Here is a 22,348-nt window from a genome sequence, read left to right as displayed (position 1 = left end):
TTGACGTAATCGAGACTAGTTGACTAATCGTGGCAGCCCCTAATATATATATATCAATATTTTTCAATACACGTGTCCATATTTATGTCTCCAGATTGTTTGTATAGTGAGCCTTTAAGACTGTACTCTTGGAACAGTTTTTATTTTTGCTGCTTTTGTCTTACACTGTCAAATAAACACAGATTTGCAGCGTTTGTATGTGTGTGCAAAAGCAAATGTGCCAGGCCTCAAAGACAATGGGTGCTTTGCACAACAAAAGCAGGATGTGAATCGAGCATATGACCTGTACAAATCTCAGCAGGGGTGATTAACACCTCGGGACTTTCACCAGAAAATAAAAAAGTCAGAAATTCTAGTAGGTGTTGGGTTCAGGGGATTTCTGCAAATTTGCGCAGGGTTAGTAAATCAAGTGTTGAAGTTAGCTCGGTGCTTACCTTTAGATGAGCCCACAAACCGAGAGAAACTCCGTGATGAAGCTGCAATTCTTTCTCTCAGCTACGATCCAGGAGACAAGGGTGGGCGGATCGATGCAGATATTTATCCAGACGTTGGTAGTGGTTTTTGATCGGTACGTTAGTTTGTTTCTCTCCTGTAGATTCACTTCTTTACTCGCTGTGGATGAAAAAGCAGCTCTGTCTGGGTGAACACCTCTTCTTATGCGGCAGACGCACTTTGCTCCGCCCCCTTCTTCCTGCCCTGCTGGGATTTGTTACTGTGCCGTCACGTGACTCAGATGCGCTCAGAAGACGCATTTGGACTGCAGAGAGTGAGAAAGAGGAGCAACATGTGGAGATATTTTATGACTGTAATTGAAAATGCTGGAGAACAGATGGAAGGCGTGTCAAGCCACAGGAGACCACAACAAGCTGTAGAGTTCAGCTTATTTTACCTCAGTTAAATGCTTTAACTGAAGTCTCACTGCACACACTCAAACTTAGTGTTTGTGTACACCTTGGTCATTATAACCTGACACTGATCAGTGCTGCTCTGACGATCACACTCACATCCATGTAATCATTTAACTGGGCTGATCTGGAGTTACTGCACAATGCTGAATGTGTCCTTACAGTACAGGGAATAACTCTCTCTGTGTTCCTGTAGAGAAACTCTGGGTTTGTGTGCTGACCAGCATCACTAACAGTAAGATACAAAGACTCACTCATACCTTTCCACACGTGTGACAAATTCAAAAAGCTGCTGAAACCTTTAGAACATCATAAACTACACATTGTTGTCCTCTTTTAGGATGGAACAGCTTTCAGATTTATTTACTCTTAAAAGGATAAAAGATCTTTTTAAGAATTTTGCATTCAAGACGAGAATGTTTAAATAAGTCATGTAAATGAGAATTTCAAAGTTGGTGGCTGCAGTATATACAAATTGGTGTATCTCAAAAATAAAACTATGAAGACACTCAAAATTAATTTGGAAACTGTTTTATGCAACTTTTTTACATTTACAATTTTGAGGGATGAACCTCTGAAATTTCTTTAACTAGAAATTTGTGTAAAAATACTTCTGTAAACATTTGGGATATAATGGTTGTATTGATGTATAGCAACTTGAAATACTCCCAGAAATGGCACTACAACATGTAAAAATATAACGATAAGCTCAGGCAGACTTGGTTCTGTGGTAGGTCTAAAGGGTTAAACTGCTTCCTCACATCTGCTTCAAGATTATGAAGGGTTGTAGTAGGAGAAGGTGGTGTGAAATCCTCATAGCTGTGGAGTGAGGGGGGAGCTCCTGTGGGTGAAGTCTTTGATGGTGGTGATGGCTTTTCAGTGTTCCAAGTGACTTCTCAGTAAACAGTACATTTGCACACTGACGGAAAACAGCCCACGGAATGAACAATGGGCTGTAAGGTCAGTTTCTTCATCATTAATATGCAAATCATGACCATTGATCAAATTCCACGAGTACCCTTCACAGAGAGTTGGGGAATGGCTGCAATCCCAGCATTGTAAGATGGTGAAAGATGTACCCTTAGGGTTAGGGGCTCCAGATTGGACCCCCTGCCCTGCAATAATACATACAAAACCCAACAATCCCTTTGGTGACAATGGGAAGGAAAATCTCGCTTTTAACAGGAAGAAATCAGAAATCTCCGACAGAACCAGGTTCAGGTTCTTCTTTCACCCCACAGACGGTTGGGGTGAAAGAAGGAAGACAGGATAAAGACATGCTGTGGAAGACAGACAGAGATTAAGTATGATTGAATGCAGAGAGGTCTGTTAATACATAGTGAGTGAGAAAGGTGACTGGAAAGGAAAAACTCAACACATCATGGGAATCCCCCGGCAGCCTACACCTATTGCAGCATAAATAAGGGAGAATTCAGGGTCACCTGGTCCAGCCCTAACTATATGTTTTAGTAAAAGGGAAAGTTTGAAGCCTAATCTTCAAAGTAGAGAAGTGTAGAGTAGAGAGTGTCTGCCTCACCAATCCCAACTGGAAGCTGGTTCCACAGAAGAGGGACCTGAAAACTCAAGGCTCTGCCTCCCATTCTACTTTTAAATACTCAAGGAACAACAACTAAGCCCTGTCAGTACTGCAGCATTTTGGATTAACTGGAGGCTTCTCGGGGAGCCAAGACCAAAACCCAAACCCAAAGTGGGTTTTGGTCAGTGATTGTTGATCAATGGTCATGAGAATTTGCATAATTATGATTGTCTGTGAAGGTTCTCAGTCATCCAGGTCATCGTAGTCAAAGGAGCTTGCAAAGAAAAGTGTCTGGACTTCACAAGTTAAAGAAGTCCAGACGCTTTTCTTTGCAAGCTCCTTTGACCATAATTAAGATTAAGGAACTGACCTTCCAGCCCATCGTTCCTTCAGTGGGCTGGTTTCAGTCATTATGCAAATGTCCTGTTTATAAGATTGAAACCTGCAGTCAGCTGAGACTGAAGAAGTCACCTGGATGAGTGACGACGTTCTCCCACAAAACGCTACGTCCAGATGAACACAATCAACTTTTGGAGATTTACTTACCTGGATGATTGAGAATGCATCAAGACGATATATTGTGGTGGTTAATGTGCAGCTCTTGGTGATTTGGGAGAATCATGTTTTTAATCATGTTGTGGATTGAATGTTGGGTTTTATTTTATTTTGTCTACAGACGTTTTTCTCACCTGTGATCTTTCAGATTGATTTGTTGAGTTGACTTGAATCACGTGAAGGTTTAAAGCTGCTCCTCCCCCAAAAATAATAAAGTATAATCATGAAGAATGTAATAATGTCTTCCTGTGTCAAACACAGCTGCAGTCAAAGCAGGAAGGAAAGCTGGTTCAAACTGTTGAGAGGCCCCATCATTAAAGCACAGGTAGATCTGGCTGAAATGAATGTTTAGCATCGAGGGAATTCAGATGTTCTGTTCAGTTTTCTTTCTATAGGTAAAGTTCACAGCAACAGTCGTCTTAAACTGATGTTGTGATCCACTGTATGGTTTATGATGGAGACACTGAGTCTGGTTCAGCTGCTTTGTTGGATTCTGTATGTTAAAGAGTCTGTTTACATGGTGGAGGGGGTGGGGGCTGAAGGTGTTGAAGTGGGTGCGGTAGGGCAGATTATTTATCTCCTTGTGGCAGAAGCCAGTTTGTCTCGTTTGCTACAAAGAATCGGCTTTTGGAGCAAACTTGTTCATGAACTTCACATCACCAGCCTGGGGTTTACAACTAGTGTTAATGGAGGACGTTTGAAGGTTCAGTTTGTTCCACGACTGCATTTCACTCACTGCCTGTTTGTATCTCTGTCACTGCAGGACCAACGTGGACTGAGAAGTCAGCGCTCAAAGCTTGGGAAAGTCAGTCTTTTACGCAGACTTCAAACTTAAAAACACACCAGCTCATCCACAGTTAAAGCGTACACTTGTGATCAGTGTGGCAGAGCTTTTACTCACAGTAAGAGCTTACAGAGTCATCTAGTTACCCACTCTGGAATAAAAGCATACAGCTGTGTGGAAAAACTTTCAGCCAGATAGAAAGCCGGTAGTAATATAGCTGTACTTTTTTTTTTTTTATTGTTCTCATTTTTCAGAGGGAGACATGCAACATGGGACCTCTCAGACTCGCCAGACTCCCCACCACCATGGTTGCTAATCCAGACCCCCCCCCCCACAGTTGTGCAGGATCCTACAGGATAAGGTCTGTGTGAGGAAACCATTATCGACATCAAGCTTGCAACCAACCACCTGGTGATGTTGGCGCTAAACGCCTTTCTACAGGAAACATGCTACGGATGTCAAACAGCTCATCCCAGTCAACTGCAACACAGCTGCTTGCTCGAATTGCCCGAGTATTACTTTGACACACACTATGATGATGTGATGCTAAGGCTCAAGACATTCCGATTCATCCCCGCCAGACGCCTGTTTGTACGCTCATACACAGTCAATGGGACTGGAACAATTCAGCAGGACTGCAGAACACACCATGACTGAACTGAGATCGTCACAACATATAGTATGCACAATTAACGACAACATTGCGCTGCTGTTAGAAGCAAGTAGTTATGCCCGTCAGGTTAAACCAGGCATGCTTCGCATGATTGGTAACTACTGGGCTGGGAGACCCCTGGTTTAATGTATGTTGTTCAGTATTCATTGTCTGTGTGAATGAAATAAAAAGACATGTTAACACCAACATCTTAGTCATTTGTGGCCAACTTTGCTTCCCACACAGAGCGTTTCTGACACTCGGGCGCTGCTTATACAATAGAGAAAAGCAACAATACAGAGTGTTTCTCTGCTCCAAGACATCAGCGGGCCTTTCACACGGTAAGCGTGTCTGTTATACCCAGCGCATAAATGTCTGTATGTCAGTGCTGATTATTCAAACCCCGTTTAAAATGTGACACACATGTTGTCCGAAAACAATTCCTCTAAATTTGCAAAGTTACTGATTTAAAAACATATTTTTGAATTTTTAGTTGCATGTCAAACATATGATAGACTCTTGAGCATGTTTCTATAGCTACATTCACAATGGTATAACCGTGCTAAATAAAAGATGCCCAAGCACCAATGCACTCTAATGCCAGCCTCTGAACTGTATGTTGATAAGTACATGAAGCGTACCTCTACAGCTGAAAACAGTTTGTATCTGCACTCTGAGGGTCTGCTGAATTGTTTTTACAGTTTTTCTCGATTGCTAAAACACATTTCTTGAAACTACGCCTCATATCCTCACAACAGTAAACACAAATCCATAACATCTCACTCAATTTCCCAAACATCCTATTTCCAGGTCAAAATGAAGCTCTACACCCAAAACTATTCACTCCTGCTGAAAAACCAAACTTTGCCCTCAGACATCAAACACAAGCCCTCAAAAACACACACACTACAACAGAGTTTTGCACACTGGTACAATTAATTCAAAACAATAGTTCCAAAACAATTAGGTTGCCTATGGTTCTCCCCTTCAAAACCCTTGTCACACGATAAACACAAAAGCCTTAACCTGCCTCCACCAGGTGGTCGTCTCTGTGTCCTACAAAAATAGAAGCACTCATTACTGTAACTGTCACACATTCATTTTACAGGAAAATAATGGAAACATACAGCCGCTAGGACACATGTCTCAATACTTAGGTCACTTTTGCAAAACTCTTCACACAATTCTCCTAACTGACCCTCAGCTTGGCAAAGCAGTTCATTTCACATTCAAAATGCACTACAACTACCAAAACACTTTATTCAGGTCTCAAATAAACTCATTCTTCCAGAACACTAGCAAAGATTGACAGCCGACAAACACACTTTGTCACCCACAAAACAATGACCTAAAAAACACTAACAACATGTAGCATTACTGTGTTTTCTTGTGTAAAACAAGGACACATCTGTTTATAATTTCAATATATGTTACTGGAATGAATCAGACATCATGCAGAATTCGTTAATATTTGTTTATGTATTTTTATGTTTTTGCACTAAGTAATCCCAAAATACAAGAATTTGTATACACACCATCCACTGATACACATACAATAGTAATGCTAATCTACTTGGTCTTCTCCATTTGGCCACAGGTTCTCATCCACATCACATCTTATGTCATCCAGGGCAATACACCTAGGAAAGGATCTTCTGGCATGCCTGATCCATCCCTGGCAATCTTCTGCTGATATCTCCAGGCATCCAGCATTCGTTGCATCCAGGAGGGACATTTGATCATGTGGATCAGGGGTGCCCAATCCTGGTCCTCGAGAGCTACCGTCCTGCAGCTTTTAGATGCATCTCTACTGCAACACAGCTGAATCAAATGGTTTGATTACCTCTTCAGCGTGCCATCAAGTTTGGCAAAGGCCTGATAACAAGCCATCATTTGATTCAGGTGTGTCGAAACAAGGACGCATCTTAAAGCTACAGGACAGTAGCTCTCGAGGACCGGGATTGGGCACCCCTGATGTGGATGATTGTCGTAAACCTTCCACCGAGGAAAAGAATTCCTCTATGGGGTTGAGGAATGGAGAGTAAGGTGGGAGGAAAAGAGACTCCATTCTGGGATGGGCTGCAAACCACTCGGTGACTGCACGGGAGTGATGAAATGCCACATTGTCCCATACAGTTCTAAATGTTGGCTCATTCCTTCTCTCCGCATCCCTTTCCTCACCTAGCACAACCCGACCATAGAGATCATGCAGGAGCGCAAGGAGCCGTTCAGTGTTGTATGGCCCAATCAGTGGTCTGTGTAGCAGCAGTCCATCAGTGGATATTGCTGCGCACATTGTGATGTTGGCACCCCTCTGGCCCGGGACATTCACTGTGGCGCTCTTCCCAATCACATTCCTCCCTCGTCGCCGTGCTTTGGCCAAGTTGAAACCTGCCTCATCCACCAAGATGAAAATGTGGTGCGTTTGCCTGCCTTCAATCTCCATGACTCTCTAACATAAATCCACAAGGCAACATGAGCTGTTACAGTAGTAAATTTGTAAAATTGTCTTTGTGTGTGTTTGGTTTTGTTCAAAAACAGATCTGTATTTCATTCTGATCTTACCTGGACATACTGGTTCCTGAGTTGCTTGACATGTTCAGAGTTCCTCTCAAAAGGCACAGTGTGCAACTGCTTCATCCTGACCTGATGTTTTTCAGGACTCTAGAAATTGTTGTTACGCTTACACTGTGAATGTTTGCAAAAGTAACGTTGTCTGCCAAGACTCTGTGTCTAATTTCAGTGAGTTTTATCCCATGTTTCTGATGACCAGATCAACAATGGCAGTTTCCTGCACATCAGTGAACATCTGTCCTCTCCCTCCTGTGTGAGGTAACCGTTGAGTCCTAAGCAGAAATGGAACAACAATTACACAAAAGCTTATTTACTTCTGAAATGTGCAAATGCCCTGCAGAATACAAGTTACCTGTTGGTTTGCTGGAAAACTCTAACACTAGATGCCACTGTAGAGCGTTGCAGATTTGGCTGCACTCTCTGACCAGCCTCTCATTGAGTGACCATGATTTACTACATGATCAGTTACAGTAGCTCTGATCTCATCTGAGACTACAGCTCTTGATCTTCCTCTTATTCTTCTTCCACCATGCATATGTATTCCTCACCCCTTCCCAGCCACTCTTCTTCCTCTTTCAGCCACTTCTCCATTTCTGGCTGGGTCCATGTTTACGTCACACAACAAACCTATTCAGCAGTCGTCTCCTTTTGTAATGAAATTGAAGGAGTAACACCTGTGTAGATGTTCATCTACAATGAGAATCAGCTGTGGCTGGTTAAACTGCATTTTTAGATTTAAAATATGTTTCAATAAAATATTGCTGTTGGATTTTGCTGTCTTTTTAAGTTTTGCATTGTTTTGACCATAAGTTTAACAGTTTTGAAAACAGTATGTAAGCACATGCAAAATGTCCTGTACGTACAAAGGTTTTTGGCAGTTGTTGCGTCTGAGTGAGAAAATAATTCATGAAATTTGAGAGATGTAGTCATTGAATGCATTTTGTGCCAAAACAATGATAACTGGTCCTCAGTTTAGTCCACATAGACTTCTGTTGTGCTCACTGTGTGAGGAGTTTTGTGACCTAAGTATTGAGACATGTGTCCTAGCGTCTGTAAAAAACCTGTAATGATCTCTCTCTATCTCTGTGTGTGTGTGTGTGTGTGTGCGCGCGCCCTCACAGCAGGAGCTTTTCTCAAACGCATTTTCAATCAGTTTTTTTACAAGAAGTGCAGCTCATACAATGGTATAAATGTATTCTTTGGGTTTCTTTATGAATATGAGACTCTAAAGATTTTGAGTTCGTGCATGTTGTGAAACAAGAATCTAAATATTTGTGTCACAATGATTTCTATAAAAGCGTGTTGTTTATGGGGATAATGCAACAAATCTTTTGTGCGTCCTATTAATGATCAATGGTGATTGAAGAGGAACCCATGCTCAGGACATTTTCATGACAAGTGTCAGCGCAGACAACTACTAACGAGAGAACATGTTTTATCATCATAAAGACTGTGATATGAAGCATCTTTAAAGTGTCACTTCAGTAATGTTGACTCATGTTTTTAATAATGACTTTAAAACACTAAACTCTAATTTCTGTGGTTTATTTTAAGTTTACAGAATATAACATGTGGTAAGACGACGAGTTTTACTTCTCACTGTCCGTGTTATGTGTATCTATTTATCATGTATGCTACTTTGCTCTGTGGACTGTAAAATGTTTCATTGTGTTCATGAAATAAACCAGACTTTCACTGTCTGCATCTTTTACTGTTTTTCTGCTTTTGTTCACTCCAAGTTTGACAAACCTGCAGATATCCAGAGTTAACTCACTAACAATGTGGAGCAGTCTCAGTGTATTTAGCTGCTTTTTCCCTGAACACAACCAACTGAGAGAAACGCCTGCAGGCCTCACTTTGGTCATTTGAGCGCTGAAGGAGATTTGTTCCATAGACACCTTATACTAGTGTTTCCTGCATTTAATCCATCACTACTATGTCCTATTTCAATCCAGATTCCTTTTATAGTTTGCAGTGAAATTTGTTAAACCACTGTTTAATGGGACAGAAGTACAAGTCACTCTTTACTAACACATTTGTAGATGAGTTTATTGCTGAACAACACAGCTAGAAGCCTCACACACCGGTTTTTGAAGTTGTGTGTAATGGTTGAGTCTATCAAACCCTACCCTTTTCTCCCCAGTATCACAACAGTATGACTCCCAAAGTACACCTTCAGCCCCCACCCCCTCCACCATGTAAACAGACTCTTTAACATACAGAATCCAACAAAGCAGCTGAACCAGACTCAGTGTCTCCATCATAAACCATACAGTGGATCACAACATCAGTTTAAGACGACTGTTGCTGTGAACTTTACCTATAGAAAGAAAACAGAACATCTGAATTCCCTCGATGCTAAACATTCATTTCAGCCAGATCTACCTGTGCTTTAATGATGGGGCCTCTCAACAGTTTGAACCAGCTTTCCTTCCTGCTTTGACTGCAGCTGTGTTTGACACAGGAAGACATTATTACATTCTTCATGATTATACTTTATTATTTTTGGGGGAGGAGCAGCTTTAAACCTTCACGTGATTCAAGTCAACTCAACAAATCAATCTGAATGATCACAGGTGAGAAAAACGTCTGTAGACAAAATAAAATAAAACCCAACATTCAATCCACAACATGATTAAAAACATGATTCTCCCAAATCACCAAGAGCTGCACATTAACCACCACAATATATCGTCTTGATGCATTCTCAATCATCCAGGTAAGTAAATCTCCAAAAGTTGATTGTGTTCATCTGGACGTAGCGTTTTGTGGGAGAACGTCGTCACTCATCCAGGTGACTTCTTCAGTCTCAGCTGACTGCAGGTTTCAATCTTATAAACAGGACATTTGCATAATGACTGAAACCAGCCCACTGATGGAACAATGGGCTGGAAGGTCAGTTCCTTAATCTTAATTATGGTCAAAGGAGCTTGCAAAGAAAAGCGTCTGGACTTCTTTAACTTGTGAAGTCCAGACACTTTTCTTTGCAAGCTCCTTTGACTACGATGACCTGGATGACTGAGAACCTTCACAGACAATCATAATTATGCAAATTCTCATGACCATTGATCAACAATCACTGACCAAAACCCACTTTGGGTTTTGGTCTTGGCTCCCCGAGAAGCCTCCAGTTAATCCAAAATGCTGCAGTACTGACAGGGCTTAGTTGTTGTTCCTTGAGTATTTAAAAGTAGAATGGGAGGCAGAGCCTTGAGGTTTCAGTGTCACGGCAGAAGACACTTGAGGCTGGCTGGGTTCTCCTAAACCCCCAGCAGAAGACACTTGAGGCTGGCTGGGTTCTCCCGAACCCCCAGCAGACGAAACATGAGGCTGGACGGGCTCCTCGGGCCCCCCAGCTGAGATTGACGGCTGAATGGGTCCCTCTGGTCCTCCAGCAGAGGACAGGGGTAGAGGGGCGGACTCACTGGAGCTCTCAGCAGGGGATGACGGCTGAGACTGCTCAGTAAAGTCCTCTAATGAAGCCACTGGTGCTAGCATCTCGACCTCTAGGGGTCCAGAGGTGGCTGGTGACTGGCACCCAGCCTCTGGGGAGGCCCTAGAGGGAGCAACTGTCTCTGAGATGGCCAGTTTAACTGAACCAGTTAAAGTCTGTGTGAAGTGTGTTCCCTGCTTGTAATGAGGCTGTGAGGATAAAGGCTGGGTAAGTGAGTGGACAGGCTGCTGAACTGGTGGCAACTGAACTACAGGTAGCAAAGTAGTAACAGGTGGTGGAGTGGCTGGCTGAACTGATAAGGCTGATGAATCTCTTGCCAACTGAGCTATTGACTGGGCTATGGACTGTAACATGGTGTCTACTGGGTCTGACTGTGACTGTAATGGAGGTGATGAGTGAGTGGCTGACTGAGTTAGCGACTGCTGGGCAGCTAACCGAGCTACCGGCTGAGCAGCTGACTCAACGAACACAGCCCCGGTATAAACAGTCATATGAACTGGTGAAACAGACAGAGCGTCTTTTCCACTCACCACAGCCGGCAGTTCTGAAGTCCTATTCTCCAGCTGTGGGGCGACGCGCCGACGGCACGATCGTCGCTTCCTCCCGGGCAAAACCTCCGGCGGGCCGGGCAAAACCTCCGGCGTCCGGCTGAGTTGGGAAGCGGTAGCGGCTGGTGGGTGTAGGTGAAGTTCGTGAAGGATGAAGTCTTGCACGAGTGGGTGTAGTGAGTCCAATAGCCAGGGATAATCCGTGAGCAGCTGTTGCAGTCTGGCTTCCAGAACGTGGAGGAATGCTTCTCCCTCATGCTCTAGCCACAGGTTGATTATTTTTGAAGCGGAGTTCGTGATGAGGTCCCGAAGCTCCGTGGGTGGGGTGAATGCCGCTGGATCCATATCTGGCTGGTCCGTACTGTCACGGCGAGTGAGGTGAGCCGTGTGGAAAATAAAGGAGGATCCAAATGCAGGCAGTCGTGAAGGTGTGAAGGTGGTTTATTGAACATGAAAGTAAATACAAACGGCAAAAGGAGCTAGAACTAAACTATACTGGGATAAACTAAACTACAGAGCACAAACCTTAACGAGAACGACCAGAGGAGAATGATGATGGACAGCAGGGAAACACACAGATGAAGCAGGGTGGAAACACAGACGGACCAGCAACAACAATGACGGAAGACATGACTTAAATACACAGAGAACCACAGGGGAATTACACACAGGTGGTGGACACAGCTGGGAATAATCAACAAGACGAGACAAAGGTAAAACTGAACACACTCACATGAGACCCAGACCTTCACAATAAAACAGGAAATGAGAACACCACACCAAGACGCAGACCTGACACTGAGAGACAGACAGGAAATGACATATGAAACTAAACCCACATCGTAAACCCAGATAAACAGAAACATGGAACTCTAATAATAGAAATCATAATCATCACCATAACATGACAAGAGAACAAGAACACAATCCCTGATGCAAACTTAAATCAAAACACAATAAACTCAAAATACTGGGTCCAACGGACCCAGAACCGTGACATTCAGGTCCCTCTTCTGTGGAACCAGCTTCCAGTTGGGATTGGTGAGGCAGACACTCTCTACTCTACACTTCTCTACTTTGAAGATTAGGCTTCAAACTTTCCCTTTTACTAAAGCATATAGTTAGGGCTGGACCAGGTGACCCTGAATCCTCCCTTATTTATGCTGCAATAGATGTAGGCTGCCGGGGGATTCCCATGATGTGTTGAGTTTTTCTTTTCTAGTCACCTTACTCACTCACTATGTATTAACAGACCTCTCTGCATTCAATCATATCTGTTATTAATCTCTGTCTGTCTTCCACAGCATGTCTTTATCCTGTCTTCCTTCTTTCACCCCAACCGTCTGTGGGGTGAAAGAAGAACCTGAACCTGGTTCTGTCGGAGATTTCTGATTTCTTCCTGTTAAAAGCGAGATTTTCCTTCCCATTGTCACCAAAGGGATTGTTGGGTTTTGTATGTATTATTGCAGGGCAGGGGGTCCAATCTGGAGCCCCTAACCCTAAGGGTACATCTTTCACCATCTTACAATGCTGGGATTGCAGCCATTCCCCAACTCTCTGTGAAGGGTACTCGTGGAATTTGATCAATGGTCATGATTTGCATATTAATGATGAAGAAACTGACCTTACAGCCCATTGTTCATTCCGTGGGCTGTTTTCCGTCAGTGTGCAAATGTACTGTTTACTGAGAAGTCACTTGGAACACTGAAAACGCCACGTCCAGATGAACAGAATCAATTATGTTGGTACAAACAATTCACCACAAAAAAGACTCAATATTCAGGAAAATTCAGAAGTGCTTTAAACTGTGCAGTAAATATTTATGACAAACTCAAAACAATGTAACTTAAAACATACTGCAAAACAGTGCTGGCTCTCATCTCAGTGGGAAAAATTTTCATGGACATGTGCAGCTAGAATTTTACTTTGGAGGAAATGGGCTCAATGCAATTCTTAAGCATGTGTGCAAATGTCCGATGGATGGATGGACCTTTATTAAACCCTCGGCTCGGTTCCTCCGGGAAATTCAGTTTCCAGTAGCACAGCACCGACAGAAGTTGCATGTTGCAGATACGCTAAGGGAAATGAGAGTAAGGATATAAGCACAGGGCCCCACTCCACTGACGACCTGCTGCTGGCCAACACCCTCAACGACTTTTACTGCTGGTTTGATGAGACATCAAGCAGCCTTGACACCTCCACCTTCCCCAACAATAGAGACACTTTGGTCCATCATTCCCCCACCTCCCCACTCCCACCAGCACAGAGCCATCACCACCATCAAAGACTTCACCCACAGGAGCTCCCCCCTCACTCCACAGCTATGAGGATTTCACACCACCTTCTCCCACTACAACCCTTCATAATCTTGAAGCAGATGTGAGGAAGCAGTTTAACCCTTTAGACCTACCACAGAACCAAGTCTGCCTGAGCTTATCGTTATATTTTTACATGTTGTAGTGCCATTTCTGGGAGTATTTCAAGTTGCTATACATCAATACAACCATTATATCCCAAATGTTTACAGAAGTATTTTTACACAAATTTCTAGTTAAAGAAATTTCAGAGGTTCATCCCTCAAAATTGTAAATGTAAAAAAGTTGCATAAAACAGTTTCCAAATTAATTTTGAGTGTCTTCATAGTTTTATTTTTGAGATACACCAATTTGTATATACTGCAGCCACCAACTTTGAAATTCTCATTTACATGACTTATTTAAACATTCTCGTCTTGAATGCAAAATTCTTAAAAAGATCTTTTATCCTTTTAAGAGTAAATAAATCTGAAAGCTGTTCCATCCTAAAAGAGGACAACAATGTGTAGTTTATGATGTTCTAAAGGTTTCAGCAGCTTTTTGAATTTGTCACACGTGTGGAAAGGTATGAGTGAGTCTTTGTATCTTACTGTTAGTGATGCTGGTCAGCACACAAACCCAGAGTTTCTCTACAGGAACACAGAGAGAGTTATTCCCTGTACTGTAAGGACACATTCAGCATTGTGCAGTAACTCCAGATCAGCCCAGTTAAATGATTACATGGATGTGAGTGTGATCGTCAGAGCAGCACTGATCAGTGTCAGGTTATAATGACCAAGGTGTACACAAACACTAAGTTTGAGTGTGTGCAGTGAGACTTCAGTCAAAGCATTTAACTGAGGTAAAATAAGCTGAACTCTACAGCTTGTTGTGGTCTCCTGTGGCTTGACACGCCTTCCATCTGTTCTCCAGCATTTTAAATTACAGTCATAAAATATCTCCACATGTTGCTCCTCTTTCTCACTCTCTGCAGTCCAAATGCGTCTTCTGAGCGCATCTGAGTCACGTGACGGCACAGTAACAAATCCCAGCAGGGCAGGAAGAAGGGGGCGGAGCAAAGTGCGTCTGCCGCATAAGAAGAGGTGTTCACCCAGACAGAGCTGCTTTTTCATCCACAGCGAGTAAAGAAGTGAATCTACAGGAGAGAAACAAACTAACGTACCGATCAAAAACCACTACCAACGTCTGGATAAATATCTGCATCGATCCGCCCACCCTTGTCTCCTGGATCGTAGCTGAGAGAAAGAGTTGCAGCTTCATCACGGACTTTCTCTCGGTTTGTGGGCTCATCTAAAGGTAAGCACCGAGCTAACTTCAACACTTGATTTACTAACCCTGCGCAAATTTGCAGAAATCCCCTGAACCCAACACCTACTAGAATTTCTGACTTTTTTATTTTCTGGTGAAAGTCCCGAGGTGTTAATCACCCCTGCTGAGATTTGTACAGGTCATATGCTCGATTCACATCCTGCTTTTGTTGTGCAAAGCACCCATTGTCTTTGAGGCCTGGCACATTTGCTTTTGCACACACATACAAACGCTGCAAATCTGTGTTTATTTGACAGTGTAAGACAAAAGCAGCAAAAATAAAAACTGTTCCAAGAGTACAGTCTTAAAGGCTCACTATACAAACAATCTGGAGACATAAATATGGACACGTGTATTGAAAAATATTGATATATATATATTAGGGCTGCCACGATTAGTCAGCTAGTCTCGATTACGTCAACAATCAAATTCGTCAACGACTAATTTAATAGTCCACACGTCGTTTGAAGCTGTATGTGTGTGTGTGTGTGTGTGTGTATATATATATATATATATATATATATATATATATATATATATATATATATATATATATACTTATATATATATATATAAGTATATATATATATCCTTCTCCTCACTCATGTCTGCGGTAGGCTCGCTTAGCATAGGGGATCTAGCCTTAGGACCCTTACTGGATACAGACGCCCCAGGCAGGAATGGAACGTGCGATCCTGGGTTCCAAAGGCGTGTAGTCCACTACGCTATACACACACACACACACACTCACTCACTCACTCACTCACTCACTCACTCACTCACTCACTCACTCACTCACTCACTCACTCACTCACTCACTCACTCACACTTGGAATTAAGCACATTTATTTAAAATGAAAAGCATGTTGTATGCAACACATCACAGAATAAATAATTATGAGAAAAAAATGTAAACAGTGACAGTGCAACTCAAGTATTGTTTTCAGTTTATTGTAAACTCTGCCGCTTTGGACAACACAAGGGGCATTAATAAACATCTTTGCTATTTAGTGCACAATATTTGAATAAACTAACAACATCCACCAACATAGAACTGTGGCAGTCAGTGCAACTGAGGTAGGTATTAACATCAAGTCTAAGATGACTCACTTAATGGAGAGAAAAAGTGAGTGGCAGGTTTTTTTTTTTTTTTTTATAAGAAAAGTAGCTTTTCTGCATTATCAGCAGTCAGACTGTTTCTGTTTTCATCTATAATGTGTGACACTGAGCTAAAAAGACTTTCACTTTCCACACTGCTACATGGGGATGAGAGGTATTTACTCGTCTGTTTCTCTGTTTAGAAGTCTCACAAGCACAGTCACAGCTGGGATGACATCAGAGGCTAGTGCGTCGTAGCTGCTCACTTTTTTAGTTAGTTCCTCAAAGGGGGCGAGGATGGCAACAGTCGTCTCCGTAAGAGCCCATTGGTGAGCGGTGAGATAGTCAGGGAGTTCGTGCTCAGAAAAGCCCAGAACTCGCTTTTGCTCAATGAGGGACTGGAGCATGTAATACGTGCTGTTCCAGCGCGTCTGTACGTCCTGCTGCAGTCTCTTTTTTTGGCTGGTTGACCTGTCCCTGAATGTCCTCGAGGCGGGAGTAGGCTAAGGCGGAATGTTTAAAATGCCCAACTATTTTCCGTTCCACTGCTATAGCATCAGCTATGCTCCTCTGTGCTAATAAGCGTGGGTAAATAAGCGTGGGTAAACTCTTTTACATCATGTGCTAATCTCACTGGGCAGGCGTACAGACACTTTGCAGGCCAAATGTCTCTCACCTTTGCCCTAGAAACAAGTCTAATATTTATCTGTGTCTGTAAGTGTGTTTGCATTGACCCTCAAAAGACTGAATGCCAACTCTCATGAGCACATTTGCAATGTGTGTATGAAAAGAAGTATAACTACTTATTCAATAAAAGGTCACAAAATACCACTAATAAAAGGCCGGTTAGAATAATGAATTTCCCACAACTCACTGCCTCTGTTTGTATCTCTGTCACTGCAGGACCAACGTGGATCGAGAAGTCAACGCTCTCAGGAGCCCGACAAATTCGTTGAAGAAAGAAGTGGAAGAAAAAAATACAACTGTGACGAGTTTGGGAAAGATTTTACTGTGAAAGCTTCCCTAAAAATGCATCAGGTCATCCACACTGGAGAGAGACCATTCAGCTGTGACGAGTGTGGAAAGTCTTTTACCCACTCTAGAAGCTTAAAAACACACCAACTCATCCACACTGGAGAGAGACTGTTCAGCTGTGACGAGTGTGGAAAGTCTTTTACCCACTCTCGAAACTTAAAAACACACCAACTGATCCACACTGGAGAGAGACCGTTCAGCTGTGACGAGTGTGGAAAGTCTTTTACCCACTCTCGAAACTTGAAAGCACACCAACTGATCCACACTGGAGAGAGACCGTTCAGCTGTGACGAGTGTGGAAAGTCTTTTACCCAATCTGGAAACTTGAAAGCACACCAACTCATCCACACTGGAGAGAGACCGTTCAGCTGTGACGAGTGTGGAAAGTCTTTTACCCGCTCTGGAAGCTTAAAAACACACCAACTCATCCACACTGGAGAGAGACTGTTCAGCTGTGAGCAGTGTGGAAAGTCTTTTACCCACGCTGGAAGCTTAAAAACACACCAACTGATCCACACTGGAGAGAGACCGTTCAGCTGTGACGAGTGTGGAAAGTCTTTTACCCACTCTGGAAGCTTAAAAATACACCAACTCATCCACACTGGAGAGAGACCGTTCAGCTGTGATGAGTGTGGAAAGTCTTTTACCCACTCTGGAAACTTAAAAACACACCAACTCATCCACACTGGAGAGAGACCGTTCAGCTGTGACGAGTGTGGAAAGTCTTTTACCCACTCTGGAAGCTTAAAAACACACCAACTCATCCACAGTGGAGTTAAAGCGTACAGCTGTGATCAGTGTGGCAGAGCTTTTACTCGCAGTAGCAGCTTACAGAGCCATCTAGTTACCCACTCTGGAATTAAGGCATACAGCTGTGACATTTGTGGAAAAACCTTCAGCCAGATAGGGAGGCGAAATACACACCTACGCATTCACACCAGACATGATGTGTACTGCTGTGAGCAGTGTGGCAAACACTTTGCTACAAACACAGAGTTACGATGTCACATGTTTACCCACTCTGAGGAGAGACCTTATAAATGTGACCTGTGTGAGAAGACTTTTAAATCTCCACGTTACCTGAAAGCACACCAACAGATCCACACTAGAAAGACTCTACAAGTGCAGCTACTGTGAGGTATGTATTTTTGTTTTTATGTTGTCAGCCCGACTGTTTGAGGGATAGTGTTTGAGAATTGTATTACTGTTATTGTAGCATTAAACTATTAATTTAATGTTTTTACTCTTATGGTTTTTATAGCACATTAAATTGAGCTGAGTGTGACAATGTAAACAGTAAAATGTAATTGGACTTTGGCAGAGATGCTCTTTATCTCAGGCGACGTTCAGGATAAAAATGTTGACGGACTGACTTACACTGTCTTTGTGTCTTTGTTTAGAAGCAGAGCAACACAGATGGATCAAGTTCTCAACCCTGTCATCGCTGCGGGAAAGACTTTTGTTGTGACCTTTGTGGAAAAACTTGAAGTCATTGAAGGACTCTGAAAATATATCAACGTAGACACACTGGAGACGAAATGAACTACTGTAAAGAAAGCACTTCAAAGCACTTCAAACAATATGAAGTCATTCACAGTGGCGTTAAAAAGCATGTCTGCGATCAGTGTGGGTCATCCTTCATCAGTGCACGTCAGCTTGAAAAGCATAAACGAGTCCACACATGAGAGAAACCATACAAGTGCAGACACTGTGACAAAACCTTTTCCCAATCATGTGATCATACTAAGCATGAACGCAGACACATGAAAGAGAACTTCATCTGTGAAAGAGTTTGAGTAATCTCAGTTCATACTCCACTCACAAACGATTCCATGTTACAAATAAACTGTTACGTCTTGATTCCCGCTTTTACGTTAATCTTGTAAACAGTACATTTGCATAACGACTGAAACCGGCCCAGTGAGTGAACAATGGGCTGTGAGGTCAGTTTCTTCATCATTAATATGCAAATTCTTATGGCCATTGATCAACAACCACTGATCAATGGCCATGAGTACCATTCACAGAGTAAAAATTTGCATAATGATTATGAAGGAACTGTTTTACTGTTACCAATGTTCAAAAACATTTACTAAATTATCTCCTCTGTGCAAACATCAGCGTGATGCAGGACTGAAATCACTCCCATCTCTGGATCAAAGTGAATCTGCAGAGACAGAAAGATCCTCTTCTGGTTTCAGGGTCAGACTTAAACCCTTGAGATCAGGCTCCACAGAGTTCAGGTGGAGTCTTCTGTAAAGATCTGATGAGGCACCTATGAATGAAAATGTGCCTCTCGTTACATTTTAAGCTTTCTAAACTGTTCTACTGTAGTGTTTGTGTTGAGTGGTTAGCTTTGTTCCAGCAGTTTGATTAAGAAATCTGTTTCCTGTTAAATTTTTATTGAATGCATTGATCCAGGTGTTCTGCAGTTTTTTTTTCAGCTTGTTTGTGTAATGAAATCCTGCAACAGTTAAACCAAAATTTTACATGTTAAATAAAGAAATGGTTTACTGACAAAGAGTTTGAGCCGTGATGTCATTTCCTGTATATCAGAGCAACACCTGAAGTGACCAGTGTTTAAAGTCAGTCAAATTTTGTGTCAGCATGACCTTGTGAAAACTGCTTGGCGATGCTTCACTATGTTATCTGCTCACTGTTGGGGCGTAGAAGGACGAAACTCCCAGGGTGACCAGTGCCAGGAGCTTCCTGATGCAGAGAGTTGAGTGTGGGGGATATAAAGGAGAAGCTGAGGCATCCCAAGGTTAAAGCTGGCATAACTGAACTTTAATGTTTGATGTGTGTTTTGGTTCTCCTGCGTACAGTAATTAATAGCTTGAACACAGCAGAGCTTGATATAAAGACCTTACAACTGAATTGAATTAAATTGGTTATTTAGTAGGTCTAAAGGGATAAACTGCGTCCTCACATCTGCTTCATGAATATGAAGGGTTGTAGTGGGAGAAGGTGGTGTGAAGTCCTCATAGGTGTGAAGTGAGAAGGGGGCTCCTGTGGGTGAAGTCTTTGATAGCGTCGATGGCTCTGTTGTGGGGGGAGTGGGGAAGGTGGGAGGATGAGTGACCAAAGTGTCTCTATTGAGGTGTGAAAGCTGCTCGATGTCTCATCAAACCGGCAGTAAAAGTCATTGAGGGTGTTGGCCAACAGCAAGTCGTCAGTGGAGTGGGGCTGTGTGCTTCCTGAAGTGAAAATCTGGCATTTAAAGATGAATGGGGAAAACTCGCTCACAGCTGACTAATGAACATTTGCATGCATGCTTAAGAACTGCATTGACCACATTTCACCCAAGGTTTAAAATTCTGCCTGCAAATGTCAGAGGTCTGTGTCCATATTTTCTCCAGCATACGGGGGATTCCCATCATAATGAGTCTTTTGGTAAGAGGTGATAAAGAACCTAATCAAAATTTCCATCCAAATTCCCTCCATCTTTGTGAGCTAGTGCATTTCAATTGTTGTTTATGTTATGCACACTCCTCCCTCCTTCTCCCATCTTATTTGTAAAAAATGTATACAAACAGGAAATGTGTTTTTTGTTGATGTCACCACTATATGCCTTTTTGAGCATTGCTATCAAATCTACATTAGTGTCCGACACCACTCTAATTGTCCTCTTTATATAGTGTCTTATTAACAAGTATCGGCATAAATCCTGTCTTTCCAGATTGTATTTTTGTTTCAATGTATCAACACTAATTAAATTTCCATCTTTAATCAAGCTATCAAATGTAGACAATCCTTTAGCAGACCAACTTTTGAGACATGAGTCCAATTTTTGGGGGGTAATGTCAGAGACATAAGCATACCATTTAAATAATACCAAGTCTTGTTCTAGTTTGAATCCAAATATATATATTGTTAATTAAATGTTAAATAGAAAATATAAAAAGTTGCATTTCCTGCGAAAATGCAGTGTAGTGGAATCTGATGAAAACGGCAGGAAAATCTCCCTTTTAACAGGAAAGCAGAACTCTCAAATAACCAGGAAGGGGCGGCCATCTGTCACAACTGGTTGGGGTGAGAGAAGGAAGACAGGAGAAAAGACAGACAGAGATTAATAACAAGTATGATTCAATGCAGAGAGGTCTATTAACAGTGTTGGGAAGGTTACTTTTAAAATGTATTCCACTACAGATTACAGAACTTTGTTGTCTGGGTCAAGTTTGCTAGCCAGAGACAGAGAGAGGCATTGAAAGGCTCCAACGGAGCTTATTGTTTGGGAGGAAAACACGAACACAGCGTACAGTCGAGTCTTAATAGCGTACTTACAACTGGGCTTTTGGCTGCAGTGATTATTATTGTATTTACATGCTTCCAGCTCGCGTTTCTGCTCTATGACAACTTGTACTTTTCTCCTTTTTCTCCCTCCTCGCTCACAGACACATCACGGGTATGGCAGTCCATTCTCCCTGCAGCACGGACTGCACTGCCCATGAGGCTGCATTCTTTAGAGCTATGCTTGTAACACTCTCTTATTGCCTTCATATTATTTTTAAAAATATTTCTTCACTTCATATGAGATGCGAGATTGAGACACGGGCATTGTATTTTTTCACAGCCCGGTTAAAGGCTTTGGCTGAATTTACACTTCACACATTTTAATATCAAACTTAGTGTTTGTGTACACCTTGGTCATTATAACCTGACACTGATCAGTGCTGCTCTGACGATCACACTCACATCCATGTAATCATTTAACTGGGCTGATCTGGAGTTACTGCACAATGCTGAATGTGTCCTTACAGTACAGGGAATAACTCTCTCTGTGTTCCTGTAGAGAAACTCTGGGTTTGTGTGCTGACGAGCATCACTCACAGTAAGATACAAAGACTCACTCATACATTTCCACACGTGTGACAAATTCAAAAAGCTGCTGAAACCTTTAGAACATCATAAACTACACATTGTTGTCCTCTTTTAGGATGGAAAAGCTTTCAGATTTATTTAGTCTTAAAAGGTAAACCTTGTTTTGCATTTAGGAGAATGTTTGAATAAGTCACACACACGGGAATTACAAAGTCTGAGGCACACCATTAACCTCAAATTTCACTAAACCTAACACTGAAACAATCTTCTGTATGTTGATGTGTGAATGTTATTGCAGTGTCAACTCCTCACGCTGAGTGTTCAGAGGCAAGTCCTCTCATTGTTCCTCAGTAATACAGTTTTCATCAAACAGAGCAGAAATGAACAGACATGAGCGTCTCTTTTCTCGGCTCTGTGTGCACAGCGAGGGACTTCTCTCTGCTGAATTTGTGACAAAGTGTTAGTGTGTTTAGTTTTTCAGTTGGGTTTTATTTCAATCATAACAACAGTCTCCTTCAAGTGCTTTACATGGTAAGGTAGACCCTACAACAGGGATCCCCAATCCCCTGACTCTGGTCCAAATCTGGACCCCAAGAAGGTTTTGTCTGGACAGCCAAACATTTTTTCATTTAGTTTGTAGTTGGAGAGTTTACTTTCACTTCATCACTTAAATCACTTAAATCACTGCTGCTGTTATTGTGTATTGTGTATTTTGTTGTACAGTTATTTTATTTTCAATTTAATTTATATATTTTATCTTAT

At 42.2% G+C, this 22,348-nt stretch overlaps 1 protein-coding gene and 1 pseudogene across 1 annotated transcript in view; one reads left to right on the top strand and one right to left on the bottom strand.

The window, feature by feature from the left end:
- LOC146701110 (uncharacterized) overlaps positions 1-7,073 on the bottom strand; it is a 29,918-nt gene extending 22,845 nt beyond the window's left edge. Inside the window, exons 1-3 of the mRNA XM_085469292.1 lie at positions 6,999-7,073; positions 6,728-6,885; positions 435-492 (exon numbers count right to left, since the gene is read on the bottom strand). Of these exons, the coding sequence (XP_085325418.1) occupies positions 435-492; positions 6,728-6,885; positions 6,999-7,073 (291 nt within the window). The remainder of the gene's footprint in view (positions 1-434; positions 493-6,727; positions 6,886-6,998) is intronic.
- Positions 7,074-16,685: 9,612 nt separating this feature from the next.
- On the top strand, positions 16,686-18,252 carry LOC146701109 (uncharacterized; annotated as a pseudogene).
- The last annotated feature ends 4,096 nt before the right edge of the window (positions 18,253-22,348 follow it).

Source organism: Copadichromis virginalis, linkage group LG9 (genome assembly GCF_057382275.1).
Source record: "Copadichromis virginalis isolate Kocher_CV1m ecotype Utaka linkage group LG9, C_Virginalis_male_GT1.1, whole genome shotgun sequence".
Classification (NCBI taxonomy): domain Eukaryota; kingdom Metazoa; phylum Chordata; class Actinopteri; order Cichliformes; family Cichlidae; genus Copadichromis; species Copadichromis virginalis.
This window is presented reverse-complemented; position numbering and strand designations above follow the sequence as displayed.